At 47.8% G+C, this 26,816-nt stretch overlaps 1 protein-coding gene across 2 annotated transcripts in view; it reads left to right on the forward strand.

Moving 5' to 3' along the window:
• Nucleotides 1-26,816, forward strand: part of LOC138580852 (integrin alpha-D-like) — a 750,488-nt gene that overhangs the window by 369,158 nt on the left and 354,514 nt on the right. For both annotated transcript variants that reach the window (XM_069651726.1, XM_069651727.1), the window contains exon 15: nucleotides 3,058-3,188. In XM_069651726.1, coding sequence (XP_069507827.1) covers nucleotides 3,058-3,188 — 131 coding nt within the window. The remainder of the gene's footprint in view (nucleotides 1-3,057; nucleotides 3,189-26,816) is intronic.

A 26,816-nucleotide genomic window follows, 5' to 3' on the forward strand; every position in this document is an offset into this window, starting at 1 on the left:
CCGCCTACCCCTCTGTGGCTCTTCACTTGGTCATACTGCCACTTCACATGCTACCAAATCTGAAGATGGCTGCCAGAGGCGGGGCTTAGGTAGAGGGCAGTCATTGGCTGTGGTCAGTGACGCAGAGATCAGTGATTGGTTGCTACTAGGAAAGACAGATCAGAAACGAAACTGATACTGGTTTTTTCTTTACCGAGGATTCCCAGCCTGACGACGGGGAATATTCATGAGCATATGAATCCATGCCAGACCCATGCTAGAGAACAACAGTTACAGGTAAGTAACTTGTTCCTTACCATGTAGCCCCGATGTTTTTTTCTCTAGCCCACTGGCTATCTATTGCCACCAGGCTAGGGGTGGGAACGCTCCACATGGCACGCCCGCTCCTCAGGCCAGCTGGCAAGGGGATATAGGTCTGTGCGGGCAGTCTGCATTACCAGACATCAGGAGTAGTGAGCTATCACCCTAAGGACGTTTGAGGTAATCCCACTTGTGGCCCTGAAGCACCCTTATTATGGATGGTAACAAAACCCATCACACCTGGAGATTTGTACCAGAGGGTACTTGATTTCATTTGCACAACAAACACGAACTGTGACTCAAGAGACTACAGTATAACAGCAACAGTGTCCCTGACCCGCCATGCAGCCCACAGGCCCCACTCTAGGCCACGCCTTAGAGAATGAGCTTGAAGGAAGCCCCAGCACCCGGACTATGTGAGACATGCAGGCCGGTGTGTCCTTATTTAGGGGGAAAGTCTTTCCTTATCTTCAGACATGAAAGAATGGACCTCCCAGTGAGCTGTGATAATACTCACGTCCCCATCCATAGGCAATATTGACCTAGTGCCCATGTACACACTTGCTTTGAGATCTCGTAATTGCAATGTGACATCATAGTGCCCAAACACCCTGCAGTCCCCTTTCTGTGTCTATGCAGTCTCCGGCCATACTTGTGGCTCAAGGAGAGCAGCTGGGACCAGGAAGGGAGTGGAAATGCAGCTCTTAGAACTTCACTTCCTAAGCCATTATGAGTGCAATGCGCCGTGCAGCATGCTAATGCTGCTTAACTAAAGCAACATTTAATAATGCGTTAGCCATAATCAGTATGTGGTCCCATGAATACTACCCCAGCCTCTGGGAGAGCAGTGCAGTGACTTTTCTGAAAATGTTAGGGGGCGGGGGTATGATAGCTAAATAAAAGGAGCCCCTGCCAAATGAACAGGACGAAATGGTATGCTGCAAAGGTTGGGGAGGACAAATACCCTTGTCCCCACCTAAAATTATGCCCATGACTTGGAGGGTATCCAAATGTCACTCCATAGTCCCTTCCCAGCTGTGGGTGCCTGCAACAGCGTCCTAAGCTCATCATGGTATTATCCGTTTGTGCAGAGTTTGTTATCCGCAGCTCAGTCCAGACACATGCAGCCTAACTGTGGTGATACCCACGCCATCTGGGGATCAACGCTGGCTCAACACAGTGCAAGTCCTTCTATCCTCATCACAGCTCATGACCCCTCACCTGGCATTGGCATGCACATTTCCATCATTGGGTTCTTTCCCCCAGGTCACCAGTCAGCACCCCGGTGGCCCCAGAACTTCGTAATGGGTGCCGGCACTTTGGGCTTGGTCTGTACCCTCCATGTATGCTCACTCGTGCTGCTGGGCCTGCCCCTTCACTTCAGCATGCCCTTTTGCTACACAGTCTGAATAGGCCCCTGACGGCTCCGTAGTACCACCCGCCACCACGGGCCGAAGATCAACGCTTGTTGGAACTCCAGCATCACAGTGCTTCCTGGCGCAGCCCTGGCTTATGGCCACCGGCACAAGATCCTGTACCTTTCTGGCATCGCTGTACGCTCCCCTGGGACTAGGCCTTTATGGGCCCACTGACCCTCACTAGCACCTCCCAACCCACCGCTCCGATCTGAGCATACACCTTCACCTCAGATGCCCTGATGCCACCGCTGGATCTGGCTATCAGTGCCTCAGTGCTGCACCCACATCTCTCAGGCCCTGGAACGCGTCTGAGGTGGCAGTCCCACTAGGAACCGGCCTTCTTCTCTTACTTCTCCTTCTCAACTGTCTTATTTCTTCCAGCTTGCTGGGCATATTTCATTCAGATCATAGACCTGGGACGTGCCCACTCCCATTATGCCTCTGCAGTCAGAGTACCATTAACCCCTGTACATGGTAGCTGAATTTTCTGCTCATTCTCCGGCAGTCTTATTAACTCAACACAGCAAACATGCCAACAGAACAAAGAAAAACAGGCAGGATTGAGGCTCATGTTCGATAGTTAGGTCCATGGACACTATTATCATCTGGGGCGTCGAGTACGCGGGTGTTCCGGGGCCAGCCTCACCCCCCTCCCGCGACTACACAGGTGTTCCGGGTCCGGCCGTACCCCCTGCTGTGAAATGGCCATCTGCATGAAACTTCCTATACCTACTATGGGCTGGGTTTTTTGCCCCCCCTCACCTGCTTTGGCCCTGGAAAAACCAAAACTCGCCGCCCCTGATTGTCATCGAGAATCATAGAATCATGTACTAAACTAGGCGTGAGGTTTCCTTTGAAAAGCACACACCGTGGACTAAATCACATCTAGAAATCCCCAATTTTGTAGCATAAAGCATAGAAAAATGTTTGTCCGGGATCGCAAACTTTTGTTAAGTGCTGAAGCTGGCATTTGAGCCCAATGTACTATTTAGTAACTCGCACACATATCTTCTCAGCCCTAATTGGTACAAATATGTGTTAACATTTGGCTAAGAATTAAAAGATTATGCTGTTTTATAGAGACGACTTGCAATTCTTGCTAGGAGGTCTTCATTTGGTCTTCACTTGCTATGCTTCCCAAATTGGACTACATTAACTCTTTCATATGGCTGTTCTTCATTGGCGATGCTGTCAGAGTGTTCTTTGCTCCTTTTTGTGGGCATTTTACACTCCCAGGTGGTTATCACCCTATGCTTCCAGTGTGGTCTACACCACTTCTAGAATGACTGCGTACCGCTCAAAACAGACACTCAGACCTTCCCTCTCTTTCTCTTGCCAGAGAATCATCGGATCCCAAGTGTCTTCAGGGGTAAGGTTTTTTGGGCGGTCAATCAGTGGAGGGATGGATGTCAGCAAGGACAACCTCAAGGACGTTGCAGTGGGGGCCGAGGGGATGGCCTTCATTCTGAGGTAAATAATTATCGCATATGGGGTCCTATGGAGTGATTTTAATATGATTAACATGTGTGACTCACTGTGATAGAAGCATGCCACTAAAGGTAATAAGTACCAAATGGAGTGATAGAATTAGTATAGCCATAGTTATTACTTGAGAGGCAGTGTGACAGTATGATGTGACAGTTCAAAATTCACAAGGGACTGTGATCTAGCAATGTATCCATGTTTGTTATGTTTGAGCCAGTGTTGCAGTTATAACTTATGAGTCACTGTTACAAAACATTGCTCCATTAATGCATGTTTAGCAGTGTGATAGAATTATACACATGGTGCAAACTAAGATCTATTGACTTTGCAAAAATGCCATTGCTAATAACCTTTTAACCTTTAACTCGCTTGATGTGTCTGTATGGAATTTCCCATAAGATGTTTTAAGGCCCGGTTCGCATATAAATGGGAAGATTGGTGAAAATGCGTGGAACAGTTTACAAGACATAAGGCATAAAAAGGGTATCTGGTCATTGCATCGAATGCAATGACATCGAATGCCATAACAGAGAAAAAAAAGCATCGAAAAAAAACATTGAATGCTTTTTTTTAAAAGGTAAAGGGTTTAGTTTAATTAAAATGGGTTTTAAAGGTTAAAGAAAAAGGCGTTTGATGCTTTTTTCTGATGCTTTTTATTCTTGGGTATGGCATTCAATGGTATTGCATTCGATGCAATGACTATAAACCTAAAAAAGTGATGTTTATTACTATTTTAATTTGATTTGCCAAATGAAAAATTGTCATCCTTTGAACAGGGACACTGTACTGTGCAAAGCACTGGACAGAGTTGCTTTAAATTTGAAACAAGTTGGGGACAAGGTGGTGAAGATGTACCTGTTGGTGGTTTGGTGAAAATCTGTGCAGTAGTTTCTAAAATATTTGTCAGAGAATGGGGCACCAAAATATTTCATATATCTCCCATGGTGCATTGCAGCAAGAATGACTTTTCAGAAATAAATAGCAGCCATTTGTTCTTCAAATGTGTCATAGAACGGGGCACCAAAATCGTTCATATATCTCCCATGGTGCATTGCAGCAAGAATGGCTTTTCAGAAATGAAAAGTAGCCATTTGTTCTTAAAATTTGTCAGAGAACGGGGCACCAAAATCTTTCATATATCTCCCATGGTGCAGTGCAGCAAGAATAAATTTCAGAAATGAATAGCAGCCATTTGTTCTTCAATGATGAAAGCTGTTCTCTCGACTGCCGGGTAGAACGGAAAACTGAATGCATTTAAAATGATATTAGGAGTGGATGTTTGTCATGGGGGGATGTAAGGAGGGTGAAACAGGAGAATTGGGTAGTCAGAGATTTCGTCTTTGAACAAGAAAGTTACATTTTCCCAATCTGTTCCTGAGAAATGTAACGTTCCAATGAGAAGTGTAACGAATATTGGAAAGTGTGTTACAGGAATAACAACGTCCTTACAATAATATTAGGAGATTGGCTGGGGGCACATTGGCTTCAGTGTGGAGGTTGGGAGACAACATTTTTCGAATTTTACTGAGTTTTGGTGTTCTTTTGAGAATCAATGATGTATTCATGTGAAGCATCAGTGCAGGGATGTTGCCCTGCCAACGGTAATTTCTTGTTAGAGGTATTCATGCTGTATCCAGAAAAACTAGCATGTTCTCGTGGGATTTTTGCACTGTAAAATCTTGCAAGAGAATCTCATAAAAACAAAATGTCTGCTCAAAGTTAATTGCATACGCATATGTTTACCCAGTATCTGATTATCGCAAAGTGGCCACGGGCAAAGGCCAGTGGGCCGAGGTCTTGCAATGTGTAAAAAGCCATGGTGCGTAGCTTAAAAACATATAAAACGTTTAGTACCACTGATAGGGTGAGCTCTGGCATAAAAGAAAACTTGACATTCATAGATTTCAGCCCAGAGGCAGCGCACACGAACAGCGCAGAGAGGGAGCGTGCGCCAGCCGTGTGCGCTAAACAGCATTCTGGCGCACTGCGTCTTCATGGAATTCCCAAGCCATAATGAGCGCTATGCCCCCAAGAACGCCCCTTGTGCAAGGAAAAGCCATTCAAATCCCCAATGCAGCACAAAGGGCTGTGCTAACCCTGGACCAGCTTACAGGGCCGCTACACTGCAATCGCGCGAGCGGGGAACGTGTATTCCTGGGGTGCGGTGGAATTATCACACACGATAGGGCTTCGGCAAGCGGGCTACGTGTATTTTGGGGGTGCGCGGGAAGTTTCACACACGTTAGGCCTTGTGCAAGCAGGGTATGTGTATTTTGCGGGTGCGTGGGAAGTTTCACACGCGATAGGGCTTGGGCGAGCGGGGTACGTGTATTTTGTGGGGTGTGCGGGAAGTGTCCCACGCGATAGGCCTTGTGCAAGCGGGGTATGTGTATTTTGGGGGGTGTGCGGGAAGTTTCACATGCGATATGCCTTGAGCGAGCGGGGTACGTGTATTTCGGGGGTGCGCGTGAATTTCCACACGCGATAGGGTTTGGGCGAGTGGGGTACGTGTATTTTGGGGGATGTGCGGGAAGTGTCCCACGCGATAGGCCTTGTGCGAGCGGGGTATGTGTATTTTGGGGGTGCGCAGGAAGTTTCACACGCGATAGGCCTTTTGGGAGCGGGGTATGTGTATTTCAGGGGTGTGCAGGAAGTTTCACAGGCGATAGGCCTTGTGCGAGCAGCGTATGTGTATTTTGGGGGGTGTGCGGGACGTTTCACACGCGATAGGCCTTGTGCGAGTGAGGTAAGTGTATTTCAGGGGTGCGCGTGAATTTCCACACATGATAGGGCTTGGGCGAGCGGCGTACGTGTATTTTGGGGGGTGTGAGGGAAGTGTCCCATGCGAAAGGCCTTGTGCGAGCGGGCTATGTGTATTTTGGGGGTGTGTCATAAATCACCAATGTATCAACTGAAAAGGATACTGTAACCAATAAAGGATACAATTTGGTAGGGCTCTTCCGGATCCTATTTTCACACGACTTGATTGTAGGCAGGTCAAATTAGACCTTCCAAATGATACAACTCTCTGACTGGATGAAACAGGCAGAGAGATGGATCACTGGAAAGGGCGTGGGAATTGTGTAGGAAGTATGCCTAGGATAGGTAAAGTATCATAAGAAACTGTCCCAATCGAATTACTAAGATAACACAGTTTTAGCATTAATTCAGATACTGACCTTATGGCAAAAAATGAAGTAATCCACGAAAGTTCCTTGAAGAAAACCAGGAGTTGAACAAACGACAAAGGAAGGGAAGATTAGTAAGGGAGACTTATCCCGAACGGCACGAGGCTCTCGCTAGATACCGGGTTGGTGCACCACAGGATAGCGTCCAAAGTACTGTGCACAATAACCTTCCAATAGTTCATGAAATACTTCCTTTCCCACAATGAACAGAAATTAGAATTTCACCTGTTAACTGTCACAGGTACCAAAGGTTCAAAATAAGTTCAGAAAACCACGTGCAGGATAGCACGCGATAGAATACACGCAGCCAGGCCAGCCGTGCTTGAAAACAGCGTCCGCGTGTAGATATTAGCACGCAAACAGGATACACGCAGCTCAGGGCAGCCGTGCTTGCAGACAGCGTCCGCGTGGAGTTTTGACACGCGAACAGGATTCACGCAGTTCAGGACAGCCGCGCTTGCAGACAGCAGCAGCGTGGAGGTTTGGCACGCGAACAGGATTCACGCATCTCAGGACAGCCGCGCTTGCAGACAGCGTCCGCGTGGAGATTTGGCACGCGAACTGGATTCACGCAGCTCTGGACAGCCGTGCTTGCAGATAGCTTCCGCGTGGAGATTTGGCACGCGAACAGGATTCACGCAGCTCAGAACAGCCGCGCTTGCAGACAGCGTCCGCGTGGAAATTTGGCACGCGAACAGGATTCACGCAGCTCAGAACAGCCGCGCTTGCAGACAGCGTCCGCGTGGAGACTTGGCACGCGAACAGGATACACGCAGCTCCGGAATTAGCGTGTGTAGGAAACACGCTCAAAATAGGCCAAAGAAGTTGCTGAAGGGAATGTGAGAACGCAGGTCCGGAGTTCAGCTACCAAAACGCCAAAATTGACTTAATCAGAAGCAGCGATCGGAGTTTCCACGCTGCTTATGTACGCACTGCCGTGATACACGTGACGGACCTAAGTCACGTGAATTTTAACGACGTGAAAAATGCAGACGTCGTTTTCCCGGCAATGCATCGAGCAACCTCCATTTTGAGTAGAATGGTCTAATGGTTCTATGGGCGTAACTCATTTTGTATGGAGAGGTCGTTCCTGGTCCAGAGGTATGTCCAGCAGGCATGACAGTGCCACCCCCCAAAGGAGCAGCCTCTCCCCTTTTCGAGTGGAATTGCCTTAATAAAGCTGGAGCATGAATGTTAGACAGAGGTTCCCAGGATCTATCCTCGGGACCACAGCCTTTCCAATCCACCAGATAATATGGTTTCCCAGACCGTAACCTCATGTCCAGAATGTCTTGTACTTCATATTCGTCTGACCCTTTCACAGAAATAGCAACAGGCCGTATAGGCAATCTAGTAGCATCCGAGCACGGTTTGATGAGTGACACGTGGAATACAGGATGCACTCGCCACCGTTGTGGCAAAGCCAGATGGACAGCAGCCGGATTTATAACGTGGAGCACTTCATATGGCCCGATGTATTTAGGCAACAATTTCTTTTTACCGGGTATCCTCAAGTTTTTTGGGGACAGCCATACCTTCATACCTGCTTTGTAGACAGGTGCAGGGATTCTATGAGCATCGGCATAGGTCTTGTCTCGTTTTTTAGCTTGCTCCAATTGCTGCTTAACTTTCTTCTGTAGACTCTTAAGATCTCTAAAATTACGTCCTGCTGCAGGAGTATCCAAATACAAACTGGAATCCAAAGGAATGGATCGTGGGTGTTGCCCATACAAAGCATAGAAAGGTGAAGTACCTATGGCACTATGATAGGAATTGTTATAGGCGAACTCCGCTGCCGGCAGAACATTGAGCCAATCTGACTGGAACTGCAGGCACAAACATCACAGATATTGTTCCATAGTGCTATTGACTCTCTCAGTCTGTCCATCCGTTTGAGGGTGATAAGCACTAGACAATCTGTCATCAATTAGTAATGCCGAATTTAGTGCTCTCCAAAAACGTGACGCAAATTGTGAGCCCCTGTCAGTGATTATCACTGAAGGTAGACCAAAAAACCGCAATATATGCCGGATGAATAGATCAGCCAGACCAGCAGCTGTTGGTACACCAATACAGGGGATAAAAAGCGCCAATTTTGTAAAGTAGTCCACCACCACCCATATGGTATCGTAGCCTTTATTTCTTGGAAGTTCAACCACAAAATCCATTGATATCATGTCCCATGGTTTTTTGGGAACAGGTAGAGACTGGAGTAAACCCATTGGCTTGCCAGGAGTGTTCTTGCATTGAGTGCATACCGAACATGTTGAAATATAATTTATAACATCTTGTGTTATAGACGGCCACCAACACCATATTTTCATTAACTCTAGAGTCTTCTTCTGTCCAGGATGGGCAGCCATCAAAGAATCATGACCCCAACTGAGGGCCTTGTTCTGAGTGGTACCAGTTGGTAGATAGAGTACTCCTTGTTTAAAAGGCAAAACATTGTATATATCAATATTCAATTCCTGAATCAATTGTGGATTTAGTTTCACCCACTCCTGTAACTCGTTTTTTAGGGAAGGTTGTGCAGAACAACTACATATCACGTGATCTGCCAACAACTTATTTTGCACCGATGATGCTTCTTTCACCTCTTCACCATTGCGAGACAAAGCATCTGACTTGACATGTTGTCTGGCAGGGCGATAAGTAATTTGAAAATCGTATTGAGCAAAAAAAACATGCCATCTGGCCTGTCTAGCTGTAAGACATTTCATAGTTTTGAATGACTGAAGATTTCTATGATCCAAATACACCATCACCTGATGTTTGGCCCCAAGAAGATGGTGTCGCCATTCTTGGAAAGCATCCTTGATTGCAAGTAATTCACGCTCGGTGACAGTATAGTTTTGTTCATATGGGGTAAGTTTGCGTGAGAAGAAAGCAACTGCATGCTCCTCCTTAGTTTCTGCACAAACCTGCGAGAGTACAGCTCCTGTAGCGACACTGGAGGCATCTGCTTCAACGATAAACTGACCATCCGGATCAGGATGTTGAAGTACAGGTGCAGTGGTAAATGCTTCTTTTAACCTCTCTAAAGAAACTTGGGCATTCTGGTTCCAACAGAATGGAATTTTAGAACTAGTGAAAGCTGTCAATGGGGCCACTGTTTTGGAGAAAGAACGAATAAATCTGCAATAAAAATTCGCAAAACCTAGGAATGACTGTAATGACTTGACATTGTGTGGAACAGGCCAATTCAATATGGCCTTCACTTTGGAACGACTCATTCGAACACCTTGATTGGTAATGTCGTAACCCAGAAATTCCACTTCTTGTGTATGAAAGACACATTTCTCGGCTTTAACAAAAAGTTTGTTCTCTCTCAGTCTTTGTAAGACAGCTAAGACGTGTTTAACATGTTCTGGAAAAGATGATGAATATATCAAAATGTCATCCAAGTAAATCACCACGAATTGGTCCATCATATCTTTGAAGATATCGTTCATGAAGAACTGAAATGTGGCGGGAGCGTTACAAAGACCAAAAGGCATCACTAAATATTCATAAAGGCCGTACCGCGTCTTAAAAGCGGTCTTCCATTCGTCTCCTTCGCGAATGCGAACCAGATTGTAAGCTCCGCGCAAATCCAATTTAGAGAAATACTTGGAAGTTCCTAATTGATCTAACAGAACATTAATCAGTGGTAAAGGGTACTGATTCTTTATGGTGATGTCGTTAATAGCCTTGTAATCAATGCAAGGCCTTAGATCGCCTTCCTTCTTTGGAACAAAGAATAAAGGAGAAGCAGCCGGCAATTGAGATGGCCGTATAAATCCCATATCAAGAGCTTTATCGATGTATTCTTTCAAGACAACATCTTCTTTGTGAGTTAAAGAATAAACTCGACCAGTAGGAATTTTAACTCCAGGAATTAATTCAATTGGACAATCATACTGCCTATGTGGAGGGAGCTGTTCTGTCTGACCTTTGTCAAACACACCAGCAAAATCTGCATATTCACTTGGTATATGTGTACCGCTCTGATGTACCACACTAATAGTGGAAATTCCCTCAATAGAAGCCAACATATGTGATTTATTTGACACCACCTGGCTGGTAAAGCAATGTTCGTTGTAAAAAACGGAAGGATATTGGATCAATCCCGTAACCCAGTCTATGGCGGGATTATGAAGAGTCAACCAATTAAGTCCAAGTAATATTTTGTATTGAGGAGCCGCAATGACATCGAAGACTATTTCCTCCGAATGACCATTTGATAAAGTCATCTGAATAGGTACAGTCTCCTGAGTTACCATACCGGAAATCAAGACCAATCCATCCACAGTATTAACAGTTTCAGGTTTGTTCTTGTCTATAAGGGGTATAGAACATTTCTTGGCATATGTGATATCGATGTAATTATTAGTGGCTCCAGAGTCAACCATAGCCTTGGAAACCAAGTCTTGATCATTGAAACGTAAAGTCATCTCAACAGCTATCGGTGCATGCGCTGGAAATGTAATGGAGTCCGATGTAACACTCGACACAGGGACTCCTGCTACTGTCGAGTTTCGGCGTTTCCCGAAGGCTTATTTGGTCTTTTAGGACATGCCGCCAATAAATGCTTAGATGAACCGCAATACATACATAAGTTATTTTTCCTTCAGTTCTCTCTTTCGGCTCTAGACAACCGGCCTCTCACCGCACCAATTTGCATTGGTTCAGGATCATTCGAAGAAGGTGCCGGTGTATCAGAACGAACTGGTGCATGAAGGAAAGGTTTTCTCTCTCCTTTGCAGGCATTTCTTCGGGCATCAATTTGTAAAATTAAATCAAGAAATTCTGAAAAACCTGTAGGAACCACTGGGACCGTGGACAAGGCATCTTTGAGTTCTTCTGAAAGACCCTTGTAGAAAACAGCCGTCTTCTTGTCTTCCGGCCATTGGGTTTCGGCTGTTAATTGGTTAAATCGTGCAATGTAAGCCAACAGAGGTTGAGTGCCTTATTGTAAATTCAGCAACTCCAGATCTGTGGCTTGAGTAGCGTAGCGCATATCAAAGACTTTGTTCATAGCAGCCAGAAGATCATCGCAATCGTACAAAAAGGGGCTATTTGATTCCAATAAAGGATTTGCCCAAGCAGCAGCTGTACCCCCCAAATGGGAGGAACGAATGCTGCTTCAGTAGTTAGATCAGGAAATGAATTAGGCCGGCAAAGAAAATGAAGTCGGCACTGATTAACAAAAGTTCTGTAGGTTTTAGGATCACCTGTGAACCTTTCCGGGGGAGCCAAGGGAAACTGTGTGGGCATAACCACTTTAAGAGTTTCCTGTGATAATGATGGTGTCGCAGTCCCAGATCCAGATGCAGTGGCTACTGGAACCCGTGCTCCCTGAGGAGTGGCATGCATGGCATCTTGCATAACATCCATTAGATGCTGTAGCACGTCCTGTGCCGTAATCATTTCATTTCTCAAGTCAGTGATTAACTGAGTCAAAACAGTTAAAGGATCCGTACCCTCGATGGCTTCTGATTCTGTCATAAATCACCAATGTATCAACTGAAAAGGATACGGTAACCAATAAAGGATACAATTTGGTAGGGCTCTTCCGGATCCTATTTTCACACGACTTGATTGTAGGCAGGTCAAATTAGACCTTCCAAATGATACAACTCTCTGACTGGATGAAACAGGCAGAGAGATGGATCACTGGAAAGGGCGTGGGAAATGTGTAGGAAGTATGCCTAGGATAGATAAAGTATCATAAGAAACTGTCCCAATCGAATTACTAAGATAACACAGTTTTAGCATTAGTTCAGACACTGACCTTATGGCAAAAACTGAAGTAATCCACGAAAGTTCCTTGAAGAAAACCAGGAGTTGAACAAACGACAAAGGAAGGGAAGATTAGTAAGGGAGACTTATCCCGAACGGCACGAGGCTCTCGCTAGATACCGGCTTGGTGCACCACAGGATAGCGTCCAAAGTACTGTGCACAATAACCTTCCAATAGTTCATGAAATACTTCCTTTCCCACAATGAACAGAAATTAGAATTTCACCTGTTAACTGTCACAGGTACCAAAGGTTCAAAATAAATTCAGAAAACCACGTGCAGGATAGCATGCGATAGAATACACGCAGCCAGGCCAGCTGCGCTTGAAAACAGCGTCCGCGTGTAGATATTAGCACGCGAACAGGATACATGCAGCTCAGGACAGCCGCGCTTGCAGACAGCGTCCGCGTGGAGATTTGACACGCGAACAGGATTCACGCAGCTCAGGACAGCCGCGCTTGCAGACAGCGTCAGCGTGGAGATTTGGCACGCGAACAGGATTCACGCAGCTCAGGAGAGCCGTGCTTGCAGACAGCGTCCGGTGGAGATTTGGCACGTGAACTGGATTCACGCAGCTCAGGACAGCTGCGCTTGCAGACAGCGTATGCGTGGAGATTTGGCACGCGAACAGGATTCACGCAGCTCAGGACAGCCGCGTTTGTAGATAGCTTCTGCGTGGAGATTTGGCACGCGAACAGGATTCACGTAGCTCAGAACAGCCGCGCTTGCAGACAGCGTCCGCATGGAGATTTGGCACGCAAACAGGATTCACGCAGCTCAGAACAGCTGCGCTTGCAGACAGCGTCCGCGTGGAGACTTGGCACGCAAACAGGATACACGCAGCTCCGGAATTAGCGTGTGTAGGAAACACGCTCAAAATAGGCCAAAGAAGTTGCTGAAGGGAATTCGAGAACGCAGGTCCGGAGTTCAGCTACCAAAACGCCAAAATTGACTTAATCAGAAGCAGCAATCGGACTTTCCACGCTGCTTATGTACGCACTGCCGTGATACACGTGACGGACCTAAGTCACGTGAATTTTAACGACGTGAAAAATGCAGACGTCGTTTTCCGGGCAATGCATCGAACAACCTCCATTTTGAGTAGAATGGTCTAATGGTTCTATGGGCGTAACTCATTTTGTATGGAGAGGTCGTTCCTGGTCCAGAGGTATGTCCAGCAGGCATGACAGGGTGCGCGGGAATTTTCACTCCCGATAGGCCTTGTGCGAACGGGGTACGTGTATTTTGGTGGTGCGCGGGAAGTTTCACACGCGATAGGCCTTGTGCGAGCGGGGTACTTGTATTTCGGGGGTGCGCATGGATTTTCACAAGCGATAGGGCTAGGGCGAGCGGGGTACGTGTATTTTGGGGGGTGTGCATGGAGATCCACACGCGATTTCGCTGGCCGAGCGGGGTATGTGTATTCCTGGGGTGCCCCAACGCAAATTGGCAGTGTGTGTCCTCCCAGGTGAGCCCTCACCCCCCTCCCCAGGGCCTGTAGGCACCCCACACCACAGGGGACTACCCTGCACCCCTGGCCATGCCCCCCAGCCAGCCCACATGTCACCATGCACAAGTGAGCACCGACACATGGCCCCCTGCACCCCCACCCACCCAGCAGTGATGGGCACCTGCCAGCAGGCCCCGACTCATGTCCCCCTGCACCCCCACCCACCTAGCAGTGATGGGCACCTGCCAGCAGGCCCCGACTCATGGCTCCCTGCACCCCCACCCACCCAGCAGTGACGGGCACCTGCCAGCAGGCCCCGACTCATGTCCCCCTGGACCCCCACCCACCCAACAGTCACGGGCACCTGCCAGCAGGCCCCGGCTCATGTCCCCCCCAACATGTCATAAAGATCCACATTCATGGGCCTCATGTCCACCAAAATCCCACTGCACGCCACCCCAGTCTTGAGACCCAATCAAGTTTCCCATCAACCCCACACTGACAGTCCTATTTCATGACACAAACCAACTATGTACATCAACACATGTCCGTCACACACACACACTCACTGGGTGCCATTGCTTGTGTAAACCCACATTGTGACATCCAGTAAACCAATGAGCAAATACCACACATGGAAGTAATAAAATGAAGGTAATGGAATGAAAACATGAAAAATATTTTAAACAAGAAAATAAATGCATGTCCAAAAATGAAAAAAAAAAGAAATGAAGTCTCAATCCAAAGTAATCCAAAAGAAAGTTTGTCCAAATTCTCCGTCCACCAAAGCAAATCCAAAGGAAACGTAAATAGCAAAATCCATTGATCCATGGTGATAAAAAAAAAATTGTATTCATAAATCCACAGTTAAACTATGTACAATGATTCAATCCAGGGTCCATGAGCCCAACAAATGAAATGAAACCTATAAAAAAATACCTAAGAAATAACTATATACAAAAGGGTGGGGCATTGCCCAAGCACCCCAAAATAAAGCAAAACGAAAATGAAACCTAACACTACAAACTATATACAATGGCGGCGGGCTAGTCCAACGGCTTACTTTTTGATTTCCCGGGCCAGGGCATCATCGAACTCCTCGTCTATGTCCTGGAGGCGGGCCTCTTCCATGGCCCCGAGGTTTCGCAGGGACGATGCCATGTTCAACTCCAACTCCCTGCGAATTGCCTCGAGGCACTCGGCCCGCCTCAGCACCCTGCACATGGAGTTCTCCGCCCTGACCATTGTGAGCCGTGCCTCTTCGGCCCGCCCCCGCTCCGCATCTATGGCCTGGCCCAACCAGTGCCACACAGAAGACACTCCCAATCCAGGGTCCTCCTGCCCTCTGGCCGATGCCTGCCCCTCTGATGTTGATGGCCCCGGGTCATCATCGCTCCCACCTTGTGCCTGCTGCTGCTGCTGTGCCTGTGCCTTGCCTCTTGCTGCCTGCATGTCCTCCTCTGGCTGGGATGCAATTGTTGTGGTGGCCACCCCTGCTGGACATCCGACTCCCAACTGTGGCAGGGATGTGTCCTCCATCAGACTGCCCGCTGGGTCAGAGGCAGCTCCACAGGGTACCCAGGTGATACATGGGTGGGAAGATGGCATGGAGGACGGCTGGCACATAGGGGGTTCAGGTGAGGAGGGGGTCGGAAGAAGGTCCAGCACACGGAGGAATCCAGCACTGGTGACCCGTCCTAGTAGGTCGACACGGTCAAAGAGGCATCCGAGATGACGTGCAGTGTCTTCACAAAAACACTGCAGGTCAGCTCGCATGCCCCGTTGACGCAACGCCTTCTCAGCAAGGACAGGCTCAACGCAGTCCTGGATTGCCACGTCCGCAGGGAGAGGAAGGCCAGTTGTTGTGCGCTCATCCCCTCCCTGAAAAGGGGTCTGGACTTAGGCATCCCTGCTGGTGCGAGATGATGCAGTCACAGGATTGGGGACAGGATTACACACAGGCACCTCCGCGGCGGCCTGTGCTGCCTCCTGCCCGTGCCCCTGGACTGCACCACTATCACCAGTAGAATCCCCCCCTCCACACCCTCTGTGTGTCCCTTCCACTGCCTCCTCCTCCACCAAACCCCCCACCAACCTGGATGACTTTGTGCCATCTTCCTCAGTCGGACCCTGTGGGGTTTCAGTTGACCCTTCTGCTGCCGAGGAGTCCACCTCCGACCTCCGCCTCTTGGACCTACCCCCGGCAGCTGCGGCCTGGGACGCGGCACCAGACTCCTCACTCCCCGACAAGATGACAACATGGGAGGGGAGCTGGGCCTTGCGTCTCCGGCTGGCGGTGCAATCCCTGCCGCTTTGCTCCACAGCACCCTCTCCGCCCTCTTCATCAGTTGACGCTGCAGACAGGGAGAGATAGAACACAGGCATCAGGGCACTGTACGATTGTCTAATACACACATGACAGTTGCACATGAGTGGCAGTGTCAAACTTCAGACATGGCATCACACTCCCCAACACACATGTCATTCAACTCACACACATGAGCAAATCAACAGGAATGTTGCACCAGGCAGAACTATCCATACACAAACAACAGCATGAGCAGCCGAAGGTGAGCCTGACGTCACATGCAACACGGGGAGTGCAGAACACATGCACACACGCCACCAGACTTACATGCATCTGTACATCTCCACCACATGTCACATCTGGCAATCAGCCTCCTACATGTCAGTGTCACATGCATCCATGTTGTATCACAGTTGCACACTTGTCAAATACACACGCATGCACATGTACATAGTGCAGATACATCCAGCTGGAACCAGCATCCATGTGTGACACCACAACCATGCCACAGTACATACACAGAAATTTTAACATGTGTGCACCCACACATGCATTTGGCCAGCATGCTTACCAACACATACACCATCGATGTGTCTCACACATGAGAATACTCACATGTGGCAGGTTCACGTCCCTGTACATACGCATCCATACATGGTCCTACAAAGACATATGTGCAACCTGCACACTCCTGGCACACCTCAACATGCACAGTGTCCAATCAGTACGCATGTACACTTACCGCTCGACTCCAGATGGGTCTGCCTCTCAAGGACCTAAACGTGGAGCGCTGGGCGTATACGTTCCAGAACCCTCATTTGGTTGTTGGTTAGGCGGACCAGGCACCCCTTGGCATCCGCTGCCTTCAAGAGGCGCCGTGCCTTGTTGAGGGTCCTGGACCTGAAGTCCTCCCAGCGCTTCCGGACGTGTTGAATGTCGCAGACTGCCACCCCCTCCTCGTTGATGGCAGTCAGAATGTCCATCCAGATCCTCTTCCGTCTTTCATTGTCGGCGCGCAAACTTCCAAAGAGGGCATCATACTGCCCCAGGACTTGCTCCACCAGGATACCAACTTCACTGGCACTGAAGCTGGTAGCCCTCTGCCTCTCTGTCTGGGGGTTGCCAGTGGTGCCAGATGGTGTTGTGTCTGACATGGTAACCCCAGAGGCAGGTGTGGGTGGGCAACTGGGTCATGGGACTGGGCTGTCGAGCGATGGTATCCCAGTCGGGAGTCTTCAGTTCCAGCAGGGGTGGTCACAGCAACTGCACATCTGCAGATGGCTGACGTGCAGGCACCAAATAGCAGGGCACATGGGCAGCAGGCAGGCAGGCAGCAGCAAATGGCAGGTGGGAGCGTGCTCGGGGCTCTGGGGGGCAGGAAAATTGCCTTCTGGGCAGGAGCGTGGTCTTCCGTGTGTTGTTGCGTGGCTAGCTTGATCCGGAGTGATTTGGCACGTGAAAAAAGTGCACGTCAGCGTGAAATTTGAGGAAAGGTCCTTAGCGCGTAAGCGCGTCTGTGATGTTACGCGCACGGGTGTTTCCCACAACACGGGTGCATGTTTATTGTACACGTGAAAAAACTGCACGTCAGGGTGTCACTGCGTGTAATTGGAGGAAAGGCCCTTAGCACATAGGCACCTAAGTGACGTCGCACGTGTAGGCGGGCTTAAAAGGTAAGCATAGGACGCCATTTTCTTGTATGTGCTTTTTGTGGAGAGCGAGCGGGTGATTTTTGTACTTCTTGTCGGTTCACACGCGATTACTTCACAATGGTTCCAGTTCGTACTCCCTGTTTCCTCAGACAGCGTTCAATTCTTCTTTTGGCGGGGGTGTTGCCAACGCACACACGTGTGTCTTTTTCACATTCTTTTTCCAGGCAGACAGTGAGTCGCGCACATATTTTCCAACTGTGGTTGCCCCGTGTGTCGCGTACCCCTTCATTGTGTCTGCGTGTATCACGCATACGCTTATTTTTGTGTTTCTGGGTGCCACAGCGTAGTGCGGGTTCATTTTTCCACGCACGTGGTCTACCAGAGGTTGCGTGCACGTTTGATATTGTTTTCGGGGTGCCTGTGCATTGCGTGACCCGTCATCTTCCCCCAGGGGTCGCAGACAGCCTTGCTAGAGCACTAGGGTACGAATACCATCTAGTACCCTAACCCTTTCACCCCAATTGCTCAGGACAATTGTTTACTGCAGCTCCCATACGCACAACAACATCAGTGCCATGGTTGGGAGGCGACCAAGCAGTAAGGGAGGCAAAGGTGGCCGAGCTCAAAGAGGTGGGCGAGGTGGGCGCGGTAGGGGACGTGGCCAGGATGTGCAGGGTGGCCCAAGAGGCCACTGTGTGGAGGACCAATCAGGGCCACCTAAGCCCCCCCCAACTCCCCAATGGTTGGGGGAAATGTAGCTGACACCATCCCAGCTCAGCCCTTGTTAAACCGGCCCATATTGTCAACTGAACCGGCACAGGATGACTCCCAGGCTGACTTCCATGTCATCAAGTCTAAGCCACGTGTGGCGGTGAAAGCTGCTGTCACGAGGCCACGTGGATCTGGAGCAGCAATGTCATCTGCTGCCCCAAGTAGCCAGGGTGAGGAGGCTGCAGGGGCAGCTGCAGCTCAATCCACCCCAGCTCCGAGTCTCCCAGCCGGGACAATGTCGGTCCAAGTCCATAACACAGAGGTTGGTCCTGCCAACATCACCCTGCAGCCAATGCCTGCACCGAAACCTTTGGTCATTGTGCCTTCGCAAACTTACAGTACCCAGTCCACCTGCGCTTCTGCCCCTACCAACCAGAGTGGCGTAAGCCACTCAGGATCCGCACCATCTTCCAAGAAGAAGAAGGGTGCTCTTGCACTACAGGCTGGGACCCCAGACACGGCTACACACTCCGGCACGTCAAGGAAGCCTAGCTTCAATGACGCCGAACTAGATGCACTTGTGGCCTATGTGTTGGCACATAGCCACGAAATGGTGGTGACTGCAGGGTGCAAGACTACGCCTGCTCAACGTAGGGCCCACTGGCAGACCATTGCGGACCACATTAGTGCCCTTGGATTTGTGAGGCGCACAGCTGATGATTGCTACAAGTGGTGGAATGACCTGAAACGCAGAGCAAAGAACAAGCTGGCTTCCAATCATGCCTCTACTCTGGTGACTGGTGGTGGGTCTCCACCAGGGGACGACCAACTAACTGAACATGAGTCTGTCGCTGGAACTTTCGTCACAGAGGATCAGATCGAGGCGTGGGAGACCTACCAGATCTTGAAGCATTGTCCGGTCAGTGCCCATGCATATGTGTGCAATCCATGTGTATGTTGCTTGGGTGAGTTCTGATTGAGTGCCAGGTGAGGCTGTGTAGTCATGGCTGGTATGGGTCACCCATGTGGTTCCACCAAACCATTCTCCGGCCTTGGGTTTGGGTATGACAGTATCCCTTCTGACCACAGTAGCCAATTTACACCAGATTACTGCAGTTGCCCTTCTACTGTCATCTTGCAACAACATTGTTCAAAATGTTTTCCTGTTCATTCAGCCTGATTGTTTCAATCCTTGCCATTTTTACGACGCATTTTTCTGCCGTACTGCCACAAATGTAACATACTTCTGTCATAGATTACACCCTACAAAGGCCCACATTTATTACCTTGTTATGGGAATGATTTAAACATTCAGGCTGATTGAGTAATGGCCTGCACACAATCATTTTTGGGCCCTGTTTGAATGTTGAACATGACTGTTGTCTTCTGTCATGTTGAAGTGACCAACCATTGATGTATCCATCTGCCTGCCATCACTGTATCAGTGAACACTGGATCTGTTGCAGCGTGTGGTACATGCGTGTTTTGTCACACTATTTTGCATGTTGTATCTCATGATGTCCATCTCACATGGATGGGTGACAGTACTTGTTTCCTACCATATGGCTGTACTTGTCTGTGTGCTGGCATGTGTCATGTATGTGTATTGGACATGCCACTCACAGGATAATGTGTGATGCCACTGCTATCCAGCATGCAGCACATGTGTTGCTTTTCCATCTTGGAGTCCTCAGTGTCTGATTTTTGCCTCCCCTTCCAACTCATTGACAGTGCATGCATGCCAGGGTTATAGTCATGTGGGACATGTGTAATTTATGTACTGGATCTCTGCCTCGTCAGGCCTATGTGTGTGCTATGGTGCTCATGCTTGTTTCCATTTGTTATCTTTCATGTTTTTGCAGGTGATGAGGCACTTGATGCTGTTGAGGAGGAGGAGATGGTGCAGACCTAGGAGGAATCACAGCCACAACCGGGCACCACTGGAGGACGTGGGGTGGTGGTGGGTGAAAACCCATTTGTCCTACAGACTATGCTGTCCATGGGTGTCTCTGGGTACACCTCTGCAGAACTCTATGAATCAGGTGCTGAATTGGACAGTGAGACTTATGTGCCATCGCAGTGTGGAAACAGAGAGATAATATGAGGCCGGGAAACCCAAAAAGAAACACACCAACACAGGTTACAAAGAACATACAAGTGCTTTATTTAAAAGCTACAACAGTTACCAAAGTCAATTGACAAACGGATAGCTATTCGGCTCTCAGAGTAATGTAACGAACTTCAACGAAGGTTCGATGCATTAGTGAGAGAGACCGTACATTGGAATACTTGGGCTTTTTATACTCTTTATCCAGCCCTTGGCCAACCCCTCGCGGGTTAACCATTCTAGGAGTCGGGCCTATGGGTTCCTTGCCAGGTCAATCCTATAATATATGCAATTTGATTAGTTTCGCTGATATAGTTGTACATTTACACATAGGTCAACAATAGGACAAGGTCTCAGTTCGCGACTCCGACAAGTGGCCTGCAGGCATATTAATTATTCGTGCGTATGTAGGTCACTATAGCCAGAATCTTACTCAGAATGTCATTCGCCTCCATTTTGATGTTCAGGGTGACTTCCACATTACAAGAGAACCTAAAACTGCGGCTTAATCCAAGGTGGCGACTTACATTACTTTCTCTAAGGTCAAGACCTTGCCGCGGAGTTTGTTCGTATATGATGTTTAGACAACTTGGCGTAGGCCAATACACATACAATTGTTCCGATAGGAGGCATATTGTTTTAATTCCGACAAACCCTCCTTTTGGCCTATGCCAAGTGCTAATATCATTTCTAATACTTCTGTAAATAACTCCATGCATTGTCGTCCATACATCCTGAATCATTATCTGTAATGTCTATAGCCATTAGGTCGTTCATCAGAACCTCTTGTAACACAAACTCTTTAGATGCTGTGTCCGGGGGCATACATTTTGTGCCCTACTGTGCTCACCGCTTGAGCACAACATCCCCCTGGCATTGCACATATTTAGGTAAACATTGGAAACAGCAACAAAGGAATAGCAGGATTCCCAAAATAACCAGGATAACAGAAAGCACCTTCCAACTCCAGGATCGTAGAAAATCCCAGAACCAGGCGCTAATATTCCAATCTCCCACCGGAACATGCACCTCAGAACTAAGGATGTGCAAGTTCTGTATTGCTTTGAAAATTGTCGGTGAGGAATCTGGTACGAAAACACAGCAAGCGGACCCCACTAATTTGCATACTCCACCTCGTTCTGCCAGGGTGACATCTAATGCCATCCGATTTTGGAGCGCTACCAATCTTATTGCCTTTTGTTCTAGTGTCATATTGTAGAGTATATCCGTGGTCCGGTTGATGGTTCTCTCCGGTAATCTTGCTAGCCCCCTAATGTTTTCAAAGTTTGCTATCTGTCCCCAAAATGGCACAACTGATTTTGCTACATCTCCCAATACTTGCCCAGGGGTATCTCCGTTCTCGTCCCGTCATGGGCGAGCCTTAGAAACTTCCAATGTACTAGCTACAAATACCCCAGGTAACAGGATTCCTAAATGACAGGTTCCCTGCCAATCCTTGGGCAGCCAGGGAAATGCTGAACTACCACAAACAAAATAAACAGGCCCCCCTACATACAGAGGCCTGTTCTCCCCAGTCAAATTTACAATGTTTACACAACCTTCAAAATCTCCCATTGGCCGAGAGCCATTTCTTTGTACACAGAAGGGGACTGAATCGGGGCTATGATTAATAGAGTAGGAAGGGGGCACAGCGTCCTTATTGCCTATCGGAGCCATTTTAAAGGAAATTAGAGTTTGGAAAGGAAGAGATAGTTTATCAGATGGCCTAATAGAAGCAACATTAGGTCTACTTCTATTTGCAAAAAGCAAGCATCCCAAGGGAGTCAATTCACGTTTCTCAAAATCATTTAAATTAGTTCCATCAAAGTTCCCTGAGATGCTATCATTCCAACGGCCAAAGAATAGTGCTCTAAGAGAAGCATAGCAAGCAGTCGTTAAAGGTAAAGGGTGAATATACCATCCTAGCCCCTTGTTCCCATGTTGCGGTAAATGGGTGCAAATCCAGCAATTACTCTTATTATAAATGGCATGCGTTGCATTCATTACTATCATTAAAGTGTTATGATACTTTCGTCTATGCTGGGAGTCTCTAGGTGACAAGGTGTGAAGGTGTACAGAGGGAGTCAAGGCAGTAGGTACAATCTCAATTGGCAGTAGAGGTTTTAGAGGGTAAATTTCTTTGAAGTACCAAAGTCCCACAGCAGTAATTACACAAATTCCAATTATTATTAACACAACACAGCAATACATTTTCGGGGCCCAGGCACATTGTTCGTTGTCCGAGTTGGTCACCCCCTTATTTACAAGTCCAATGCGGGGAGCAGCGGTGGAGGTGGCAGGCATCATAGTTTCTCAATCGACGACCCCAATGTTCGTTGTTGGCGACCCTACGATCGCGCGACTTCTTAGTCCTTCCCAACCCTAGCCAGAAGATTCCCTTTTTTTTCCTTTTGTTCGAGAGGAACTTTCTTTTACAAGAGAAAACTTTCAATCACTTCTTCTTTCCAAATGCACGGAAAAGACATGTGCCGTAGTTCTATTTTCTTCGTCGAAGGTCGTACCTGGTGGTACCCAGAACTGTTTGATCCGGAAAAGTAACGTCACTTCCTGAGGGAAGCGACACATCGGAGGCGACGGAAGTCGCAGAACTTGAAACAATGTTTTCCGGAAGTGACTTTTTCAAAGAGTGCGGAGATGAAATGGACTGTTCCCCAAGCTCCACGGGCTCAGAGAAATTCTCCGACGCACTCACAGCGCTGTTTGCTACTCCAGGATCAGAGATTGTAGCATCAGCGAGGGGTTCTGCTTCTTCTGTAACGTGTGGCGTCGGGTGAGGAAGTTTCTTGACATGCGTCGCGTGGATCCAATGCTTCTTTCCAGCCACCCGCACTGCTGTTTGGGTGACCAACAGTACCTGGTAGGGTCCCCTCCAGCGAGGAGAGAGACAGGAAGACCTTTCGTAGGCCTTCACTAGGACCCAACTTCCAGGCTGAATATCGTGTCCTGGGCCCGTAAACCGTACAGGTAAAGCTGATTGGACCTGATGATAAATGAGATACAGATTTTTAGTCAACTGGTTACAGTAGTCTACAAGCAATACATTCTCGACCTCCCTTAAGGTTTTGGGCTTCGGAAGGCCCCAAATGTTAGCAGGTCTCCCCATCACTACCTCAAATGGGGAGAGACCAGTCTTAGTTTGAGGTGTGGTACGCATGGCTAACAATACAATAGGTAGGGCATCTGGCCATTTCAGTTTGGTGTCAGCACATGTTTTTGCAAGCTTATTCTTTAGAATGCTGTTATGTCTCTCTACCAACCCAGCACTTTGAGGATGTCTAGCCGAGTGAAATCGTTTTTCAATGTGTAACGCTGTGCATATCTGCAAAATTACTGCTGCAACAAAATGGGGACCATTGTCCGACCAAATTACCCTTGGAAGCCCAAATCGTGGAAAGAATTCTTTTACCATAGTCTTTGCAGTGGTCATGGCAGTAGCATCCTTAATGGGGAAAGCCTCGACCCATTTACTAAAAGCACAAATAATCACAAGAACATATTTTAGATTGTTACACCGTTCCATCTCAATAAAATCAAAGTGGATGACCTCGAAGGGAATAGAAGGGGGCCCAAAGCTTCCCCTTGGAGTTACTGTCCCCTTCCCCTCATTGTGCTGTAAGCAAATCATACAATTCTGAACATGGCGCTGTGCAATCTTCGAAATGTTATCATTCACCCATACTTGTTCTAACATTTTCGTGATCTGCTGAGCACACACATGCGTAGGACTGTGTGCCATCGTAACCATTGCCAGCACATATGAATCAGGGAGCAACCATTTTCCTTCAGATGTATCCACCCAACACCCATCGTCATCCAGTTTCCCCATTCCTTTGGCCCACTTTTTAGACTCTTCTATTGTGGCATCAGTTTGAATATCTCACACAGACTCGATACCCTCATCCATTACATAGGCATCTTTTGTTTCCCTTAGAGCATACATGTCTGCGCTAAGGTCTGTAGCCGTTTGCCTGGCTATCTGGTTAGCAAAAGCGTTCCCTTTTCCCACATCATCTATGACCTTACGATGTGCTGCACATTTCATGATCGCTAACTGCCTAGGGAGTGAGAGTGCCGAGAGCAATTGCACTATCAGGGCACCATGCTGGATCTTGGTCCCATGTGAGGTTAGGAACCCTCTTTCCGACCAGAGCCTCCCGAAGTTGTGAGCCACCCCAAAGGCGTACTGGCTATCAGTATATATGTTTACTATACGCCCCTCGGAGAGTTCACAAGCTCAGGTCAGCGCTATAATCTCTGCGGCCTGCGCAGAGTTATGCGGAATTCTCTTAGTTTCAACAACTGTACTCAACGTAGTAACTGCGTAAGCAGCTGTAGATGTACCATCTGGAAGTTTGAAGCAGGAGCCATCACAAAACAGCTCCCCTTCTGCATTGTCCAAAGGAGTATCTATAAGGTCTATCCTGCCCTTCGTTTCCTGTTCAGTGGTATACAGGCAGTCATGTAATTCTTCGTCACCGCAAACAGTATTTTGCGGGAAAGGTAGGAGTTCAGCCGGATTAAGAACACAACACCTCTTAATTTGAATGTGAGGGGCAAACAAAATTAATTCATACCTTGTCAGCCGTGCAGAGGTGAGGTGTTGCGTTTGAGTCTTATTCAATAGGACATCTACAGAGTGAGGTACCATCAAAATTAAATCATGGCCTAGGACCATCCCCTCACTCTGTTTTACGGACGCAGCAGCAGCAGCGACAGCTCGCAAACATCTTGGCAAAGCGCATGTGACAGGATCAAGGGCGAAGGAGTAGTAGCCGCATGGCCTATTCTTCCCTCCGTGTTCCTGTGTTAACACAGCCAAAGCACATTCATCACATTCATGCACAAACAACACAAAGGCCTTGTCATAATTTGGAGTACCCAGAACCGGTGCAGAGCATAACGTGGCTTTGAGAAGCTCAAATGATCGCTAATGTTCCGATTTCCATGGCAGCGGCAGAGAAATGCCCTTCTTCATCAAAGCCAACATCGGTTTTATCACTAGTGAAAAGTTCGGGATCCACAACCTACAGTAAGAAGCCATACCTATTAAGGCTCTGACTTCCTTCTGTGTATTTGGAACAGACATGCCAGAAATTAGTTTTATTCTTTCAGGTGTCAATCTTCTCCCCTCCTTTGACAAGAGGTCGCCTAAATAGGCGACCTCCTGACAACAATATTGAAATTTCTTGAGCAAAGCTTTTTGACTGTTTTCGGCCAGATGAATAAGTAACAATACAGTGCCTTCTTTACAAGCACTTTCAGAATCTGCAGCCAAAAGCAAATCATCGACATACTGAAGTAGTGTACAAGTAGGTGGCAATTCAAGGGTGTCAAGCTGCTCTTTCAAAGCTCTACTATAAATGCTTGGACTTTCAGTATACCCTTGAGGTGCCCGAGTAAATGTAAATGAACGTCCTCCCAAGGAGAACGCGAACAAATATCTACTCTCCTTGTGTATAGGAATGCTAAAGAAAGCATTCTTTAAATCCACAACACTAAAGTGCGTAGCTGTAGCAGGGATCATTGTTAGTATCGTTGTCACATCAGGCACAATTGGAAATTGTGGGGCGACAACATTGTTAATAGCACGAAGATCAATTATAAAACGGTATGGGATTGCATTGTCGCCTTTCTTGTATACAGGCAAAATTGGGCTGTTACATAAACTACCTGCAATCTCTTCAATCACCCCTCAATGCACAAAATCAGAGACAATGCACTTCAAAGCACCTCGCCCTCAACTGATATTTTATATTGCGGAATGCGTGGTAGTTTAACTCCATGTTTCAAAACTATCCTAACGGGCTCAATCTGTAGTACCCCGACATCATTGTCGTCAACCGCCCATAAACATTCCGGAACAACACTAAACTCAGGAGGCAATGGTCGAGTCAGAAACTGAGAATTGGGAAGTTGCTGTGGTGAAACCGTCAGTCGTACTCCATCAGAGGAACAATGAATTACTGCATTCAATTTCTTCAGCAGATTTAACCCCAGCAAATTCTCTCCACAGTTCGAAGTCAGAAGGAAGGGACAATGGTCCGTAAAGGGACCCAAAGAAACAGACACCGGTGAAGAAACCGGACAAACAATTGGTATACCAGAAAATCCTACAGAAACATTTGTTTGCCCTGACAGTGGAATGTTTGGAACCCGGGAATGATCAATGGAGCACTTCTGTGCTCCAGTGTCTATCAAAAACTGTTGTTTCCTATTCCCTACTAACAATTCAACGTAGGGACCTTTCTGATTAACGGTAGTAGGTGAAGGTTCCAAACCCTGCTTTGGGCAGTCCTAACGAAACAAAATGTTATTGGAAGGAAGCTCTTGAGAAAGGTAGGCAGCAGAAGGGTGATCAAATATGTTTCTTGTGTCCACACTCGGAATCTGAT

This window comes from Ambystoma mexicanum, chromosome 3p (genome assembly GCF_040938575.1).
Source record: "Ambystoma mexicanum isolate Mex_15411 chromosome 3p, UKY_AmexF1_1, whole genome shotgun sequence".
NCBI lineage: Eukaryota > Metazoa > Chordata > Amphibia > Caudata > Ambystomatidae > Ambystoma > Ambystoma mexicanum.